The sequence below is a fragment of the Cebus imitator genome, unplaced genomic scaffold (assembly GCF_001604975.1).
Source record: "Cebus imitator isolate Cc_AM_T3 unplaced genomic scaffold, Cebus_imitator-1.0 Scaffold96, whole genome shotgun sequence".
NCBI lineage: Eukaryota > Metazoa > Chordata > Mammalia > Primates > Cebidae > Cebus > Cebus imitator.
In genome coordinates, this window is record NW_016107411.1 from 3,035,875 (window position 1) to 3,043,237 (window position 7,363).

Below are 7,363 nucleotides of genomic sequence, written 5' to 3' on the forward strand. Positions count from 1 at the left end.
AAGTTATATTTCATGGGGGTTTATTAAACAGAGGAGGAGAACCTTTCACTATTTCACAGTGCTTTCTCATGGAAATAAAGACATGATCATGAAAAGTCACCCTTAGAGGCAAGCTACCACCTCCCTAAGTAGGGGAGGCACCAAAATCTCCAGAGAATCCTGAGACCACTTGCACAAGTTGAATGTTTTTTTAAAATAAACTTACGCTTAAATATGCTAGGTCTCAATTTCTATAACTAAGGTAAAAAATGGTATATTTCAGAAGTTTTAATAGTTCTTCGTAGAGTGATAACATTTTAACATGTACATAATTCACTAGGATATAAAGGTTTCCCAGTGTAAAGTTCGTTTCACCCTTCAACTGTAGCCCACTGCATTTGCCCAAATACTGCTTCTTTTTTCACTTTCTATTATATGTCTCTTTCATGCCAACTGAGGTAGTTGTCACTTTAGGACAGTTTAAGGCTGTGGAAAATACTGGTGGAAATAATCAACTGCCCAGCTGGAGGGAAGTCTCAGAGGTGACCCTTTGGAAGTCAGCAATGGAGCCAGGCCTTTCAAAATTACCCACACTAAATGGCTGGTCTAAAGGAGTCACTGCAGCTTTTTAAAAAATCATCTGCCTTTTTCATGATCATGGTGAGCCAGTAAGTCTGATACTGTGCGCTTGCCATGAGCATATATCTTTCTGGCTAAAGTAATTACTAGAAGATTTTTTTTACTAGAAAAAATTTTTACTAGAAAAATTACTAAAGATTTTTCTAAGGTATGAGGATGAAGACCACAAAGAAAAAGAACCAAGCAAAGACAGACAATTGAGAATCTGCTTCCTCATAGATGACATTGCTGGCTTACAAGGGGTACTTTGCAATGGCAAAATAATCTACAACTAATGCTACTGCAGTAACAGGCAGCATAAATCTCACATCAGAAACATAATTACAAATAAGTGTAAAGTTCATGGAAACCTGACAACTGAATGAGCACCCAGAGGCATGAAGATAATCTGGAATCTATTTCCTGATGATGCAAATTGTGGCTGCTGCATAACACAAATTTTGTATCAGGAAACTACATAGTTTCAGGGCTTACAAATTAGCTAGATTTGGAGTAATGTGGGTAGTGAGGAAAGGCTAAAAGGAATGGATAGAACATGTACATGAAGGAAGGGAAAGGAAAAGGAGGCAGTTTCTTGATTTTACAGCAACTCAAAGATACATGACTCAATGACTGAAAAAATGGAGAACTTATAAAAGGCATCCAAATCGCCTAAAAATGATAACTTCTCCTAGTTAGCAGGAATAATGCTACTCTGAACATACATAGTTCACAGGTAAGGCATTTGATGCTTCCCAAAAGGGCAAAAGCAGGGCAATAAAGAATGAGAAGCTTAAGAATGTTTTTTAAGATGAAATTCAAAGTTGAATATAATAAGAAGCCCAACATACCTCACCTGTAGAAGAGCTACAGGCATGTTCCTAAAGGCAAATAGGACTTTATATCATATGTATGAGAACTAATTCAAAGCTTAAAACAACAGCTCCTGGGGCTTTAATGGATAATCCATATTAATAAATACGTAGGGGCCCAGGGGGTTTGCCACTCTGGTGTACTTGCTGGTTCTGGAACATGAGTTTGTTACATTTTTTTTAAAAGACATTCACTTAAAAAACAAAAAATAAAAATCTATTTTCCTCCCAAAACAGTTAAATCAATAATTATTCTCAAGTCACTGAAATAAAAGCCTGAGTGAAGGACGCTCAGATTTGTGAATTTCTCTCTGGAAGATGCAGACTATAGTCTAAAAGCATTCCCGCACTTAACAACAGTTCTTACTTTGGAGAGCCACCCAGTGACAGAAATGCCATGACTGAATCAACTTTCAAAAAGGAGCTAAAATTCCATGCTAGCTGTGGCCATCCAACTTCTTTGGGAACATAAAAGTGGACTGTTAGCTTAATCAATGGGAAGTGAACTTCCACAGCATTCACTACTTCATCTACCCTCCTTCCTCAGGGATCCTGTAGAGACCTCCCATTTCCAAAGGGAGGCCTTTATAGGCCTCATTTCAGTGGGAGAATGTCTACACTATCTTACTCTGTTTCAAAGGGTTGAAAGCAATTGCACAACACATGCAACATGGACCAAGGCACCAAATCACTCCACATAAAGAGAACTGACCACCACCTAGGTTAGAAAGTTGTTGTGTGTGATAGCAGGACACCAAGAATATGAGTCTTCCTCCTCAGAGGATGCTTCCTCATAGATTTCATCCTGGGCAATAATGCTCCCTAATCCATACTCCTGCTCATGGACCGAAACTTCATTTGGTGTAAGGTGGGAAGAGCCTTCCACAAAGTCAGCAAATCTGGAAAACAGAAGATAATACTCATTAGAAATATGCCTTCTGTCCTTTCTGGTTTTCTTTCAAAATAAGAACAAATTGAAACCCTTGTTATGCTCACAATTCAAATTATATTGAGTCTTGCCAACATCCCTGTCCTTACTCTGGCAGGTAAGTAGAGTAAAGCATGAAGTTAAAAGAAAAGGAAAGCTGGGATCATAGGCCAATACCCCTGCAACTCCATCCTGCCTAATAAGCATTTGCCTATCCTTTCTAATTATGAAAGTGCCAAGGTTCCTTTAGTCATCTGTAATCCTGATAAGAGAAGATTAAGGGGCATCACACAATTATTCATGTTTATAGCCCTATAAACTTTATGCCATCAGGATTCCAAATTGAAACTTCACATACTCATTGGTACAGTTGCTCCCAACTAAAAAGGGGGTGGGGGGAACCCTACCAACTCAGAGAGCAATGCAAAGCTCTCAGAATGGAAACAATATGGTACTGGAGTCTTTCCATCTTAATGCTACAATCAAAGCTAGAGTAGATAGTTCCTTGAGGAAACAGGTTACTTTTTTTTTTGAGATGGAGTTTTGCTTTTGTTGCCCAGGCTGGAGTGCAATGGCATGATCTCGGCTCACCGCAACCTCTGCCTCCTGGGTTCAGGCAATTCTGCCTCAGCCAGCCTCCTGAGTAGCTGGGATTACAGGCACGCGCCACCATGCCCAGCTGATTTTTTTGTATTTTTAGTAGAGACGGGATTTCACCATGTTGACCAGGATGGTCTTGATCTCTTGACCTTGTGATCCACCCGCCTCGGCCTCCCAAAGTGCTGGGATTACAGGCGTGAGCCACCACGCCCGGCCCCAGGTTACTTTTTAACGTGTGATTTTATCTCTACCTTTCTCTTGACTACTTGTAGATTAACAGGAAAACAAAAAACACAAGTGCCCGATTCTCTAGAAGTATGACCTCTGGTAGAACTCAAGGTCACAATTACCCTGATAGATGCTTAGTATATCTGGCCAAGAGTTTACCTTTTTGGAGACTGTATTCGAGAAACAGTCTTCCAAGCAGAGCAGTCTGGACTGTTACAAAATTCTCGGAGCTCCTCTAAAGCCTTTCGGGTTTCTACCTCTCCTTGTATCCGATATTCTTCTTCTGTCAGGAGACGAGGGGGGACAGGCTTTTCTGCTGCCTTACACATCTTTCTGTGCTCACCAAAATAACATTATGAATAATTAATCAGTAATCTATATCTATCCTTACTTCCAGCTTGCTTTAGTGGGCCAAGCATACAGTAGATAGTCTGAACATTAAGAGTCATCACTCCTAACTTTTAGCTATGAGTGACAACTCAGAGCAGTCAATATTATTCACTATTGTGAACAAACTCACAATATTTTCCTAAAAATGATAAAATACTTATTTTTTAATAGATGGGAAAATAACAAGAAAATTATGGTATAGGATTGTGGTCTTGGCTGGGCACAGTGGCTCATGCCTGTAATCCCAGCACTTTGGGAGGCTGAAGCAGGCAGTTCACCTGAGGTCAGGAGTTCAAGACCAGCCTGACAAACAAGGAGAAACCCTGTCTCTACTAAAAAATACAAAATTAGCTAGGCAGTAGTGGTGGCTCATGCCTATAATCCCAGCTACTTGGAAGGCTGCGGCAGGAGAATCACTTGAACCTAGGAGGCGGAGGTTGCAGTGAGCCGAGATCATGCCATTGCACTCCAGCCTGGGCAGCAAGAGTGAAACTCCATCTCAAAAAAAAAAAAAGAAAAAGATTGTGGTCTAATAACTTGGTTTCCCAAACTGAAGGTATCACCTTCACTATCTATAATAGACAACCTCAGAACATTCTGATTTATTTTGCAAAGTGACAAAACATTCTATGAATTACATCTTAAAATAAGACTAGAACCTCCAGAGCAATCTGAAAGTTAATGAGAAACAATCTGAAACAGGCCTGGCGCGATGGCTCACACCTGTAATCCTAGTACTTTGGGAGGCCCAGGTGGGTGGATCACCTGAGGTCAGGAGTTTGAGACCAGCCTGGCCAACATGGTGAAACCTCATCTCCATTAAAAATACAAAAATTAGCCAGGCATGGTGGTGCACGCCTGTGGTCCCGGCTACTCAGGAGGCTGAGGCAGAAGAATCCTTTGAACCTGGGAGGTGGAGGCTGCAGTGAGCCAAGATCACACCGGCCTGGATGACAAAGCAAGACTCTGTCTCAAAAAAAAAAAATCTGAAACCAGGAGATCTGAATAAGCATACGGCATAACAGTGATATAATCTGCGGCCAGGCATGGTGGCTCACACCTGTAATCCCAGCATTTTGGGAGGCCGAGGCAGGCAGATCACCTGAGGTCAGGAGTTTGAGAGCAGCCTGGCCAACATGGTGAAACCCTGTCTCTACTAAAATTTCAAAAATTAGCCGGGTGTGGTGGCACATGCCTGTAATCCCAGCTATTTGGGAAGTTGAGGCAGGAGAATTGCTTGAACCCGGGAGGCAGAGTTTGCAGTGAGCCGGTATCACACCACTGCACTCCAGCCTGGGCAACAGAGCAAGCCTCGGTCTCAAAAAAAAAAAAAAAAGTGATATAATTTGCACCACCTTGTGGTAACGGGAACACATGACATTTTACTAGATGTTTTTATTTTATTTAAAATGACTAGAATAAAAATATAAAAATGCCTACAGAAAGTTAAAAAAAGTAGACTCGGGAAGGAACAAAAGTGGAAGTACAATACAATGACTTTTTATTAACAAAGAGGCTCCAAGGTCAACACCTCTGTATCCTCTTACTGCAAATGCATCCCACACTGTACATGTCAATAAAGTTACACTGCCTTTCAATCACCTGTAGGTGATGTACAGCCACTGAATAGGGTATTCCAGGTTCTTAGTACACAGAGCAATGATGATAATGGCAAGGGCAATATGTGGTATCTGGATGCCAGAATACATGAAACACAGGCCCAACAGCTGCAAGGTCCAGGTCAGCAGGTTGATACTTCGTTCATTCTCTAAGGGCCCATACTTGTAACACACTGCAAAACTCATGAATCCAACTGTGAGGACATAGCCTGTAAGAAGAGTTATCAGAAGACATTCTTTTTCATCTATACTTGGTAAAAATAATTTGTATGGGAAGCAGTAGTAAATTTACTGTACAGCACCCATTGAACAAGGAAATCAGGTAAGATTTTAACTTAATTATTCACACTTTTTTCTTAAAATATAATTCTCTAAGTTTCTGTCCTTTCTGTTGTCCCATATTTATTTGGTTCGAATAGAACATTAAAGCTTCATGTTGAACAACCCTGAAATAAGTCTATTTAAAAAAACCAATATATGGAAATCCAGATTAGTCACCTCTTAAAGGATAAATCAAAGGTTACTATCTGTATGACCAAAGGATTTTTACTTTGTAGATAAAATCTACAGCAGTTCATTCAGAAATGAAGGAGAAAAAAAAGTTAACTGCAGAGTCCTTTACTTAAGGTCCCCAAGTATATTTAAAATATGATTACATTAATAAAGTCAATTTACAGCTTTTCAAAAAGATGTTTATTGTAAAGAAAGGTATACTTATAAATACCAACAAATGAATGTCTTGTCCTTAACGCACCATTCTAATTTAAGAGGTGATCATTGTAGAGGTAGGGGTTAGAAATATGTGAAAAAATGTGATTTTTAAAAAGTTTTAAAAAATGACATGGGACGGGTATGGTGGCTCACGCCTGTAATCCCAACACTTTGGGAGGCTGAGGTGGGTGGATCACCAGGTCAGGAGATTGAGACCACCCTGGCCAACATGGTGAAACCCCATCTTTAAACATAAATAAATAAATAAATTTTTTAAAAAAATGACATGAACTTTTAAATCCCATAAGCAGTCAACATCTTTTCATGATCAAATTAACTGAAACAGCCTATAAACGTACAAAAAGGAAAGCAAAACCAACAACACTTACTTAAAAGATACTGCCAGTACCACCTCCAGATCTCTTGTAAATTTTTAAAAACTAGTTGAATGAGGTACAGAGAAAAAGACCAGCCTCCCACCAGGATGACGTAAATGGGACTTTTCTAAGACAGAGAGTAGAAGTGAAAGCAAAAAGTTACAACAGGCTTTCCATACATAAAAGAAGCAAAATGGAACTATGATTAAAAAAAAAAAAATCAACCTACTCAAAATGCACAAAAACTACTTCTCTTAAAAAGATGTCCTTTATACTTAAAATGATACAGTCTGCAAGGAACACTGGGAAGATGAGATGATAAATAACTTAAAAGCCTGGCTATATAATTAAAAAACAGGAAGGAGACTTTAATCCCCCTCTGGGCACAGGATTTTATATAAAAAGAGAGAATTTATAATCGGGCTCCAAGATTCATCGTGGAAAGTACCTTTCTGAATCAAGGAGAGTAGGACATTGACTCATCAGCCATCAATACACATTTTCAATGTTCTAAGATTACCCGGGAAAACAGTCCTTCAGCTATCCAAATTCATCATAGCTGCACATGAGGATTCTGATACTTACCTTAGGCATAAACTTAGATAGTATAAAAATGATGATTAGTAGAGAGGCCACAATTCCCACACTCATCCCGGTGGAGTAGTAAAAAATTGGACTTCTGCAGAAAGAAAATGTATTTCATGACCATATGCACATATTTCATACATAGCACTGTTGAAACTAGGACAACTAACCCAGCCAAAAGATTGTAAAAGGTACAAGATTAGAGTGGTACAAGCATACATCAGGGATATCTCAAATTTGGTTCCAGACCACTGCAATAAAACAAATATTGCAATAAGTGAGTCAGACAAATTTTTTGGTTTCCCAGTGCATATAAAAATTATGTTTACACTATACTATAGTCTATTAAGTGTACAACAGCATTATGTCTTAAAAATGCATATTCCTATGGGTGGGCCCAGTGGCTCATGCCTGTAATCGCAGCACTTTAGGAGGCCAAGGCGGGCAGATCATGAG

The 7,363-nt window shown here is 39.5% G+C and overlaps 1 protein-coding gene across 4 annotated transcripts in view; it reads right to left on the minus strand.

Moving 5' to 3' along the window:
- Positions 1–824: 824 nt before the first annotated feature.
- The window catches only part of NEMP1 (nuclear envelope integral membrane protein 1), a 20,060-nt gene continuing 13,521 nt past the window's right edge, over positions 825–7,363 (minus strand). For all 4 annotated transcript variants that reach the window (XM_037741210.1, XM_017536162.2, XM_037741209.1 and 1 more), the window contains 5 exons: positions 6,908–7,001; positions 6,335–6,449; positions 5,218–5,443; positions 3,385–3,558; positions 825–2,368 (listed from right to left, as the gene is read on the minus strand). In XM_037741210.1, the coding sequence (XP_037597138.1) occupies positions 2,188–2,368; positions 3,385–3,558; positions 5,218–5,443; positions 6,335–6,449; positions 6,908–7,001 (790 nt within the window). In that variant the 3' untranslated portion in view covers positions 825–2,187. The remainder of the gene's footprint in view (positions 2,369–3,384; positions 3,559–5,217; positions 5,444–6,334; positions 6,450–6,907; positions 7,002–7,363) is intronic.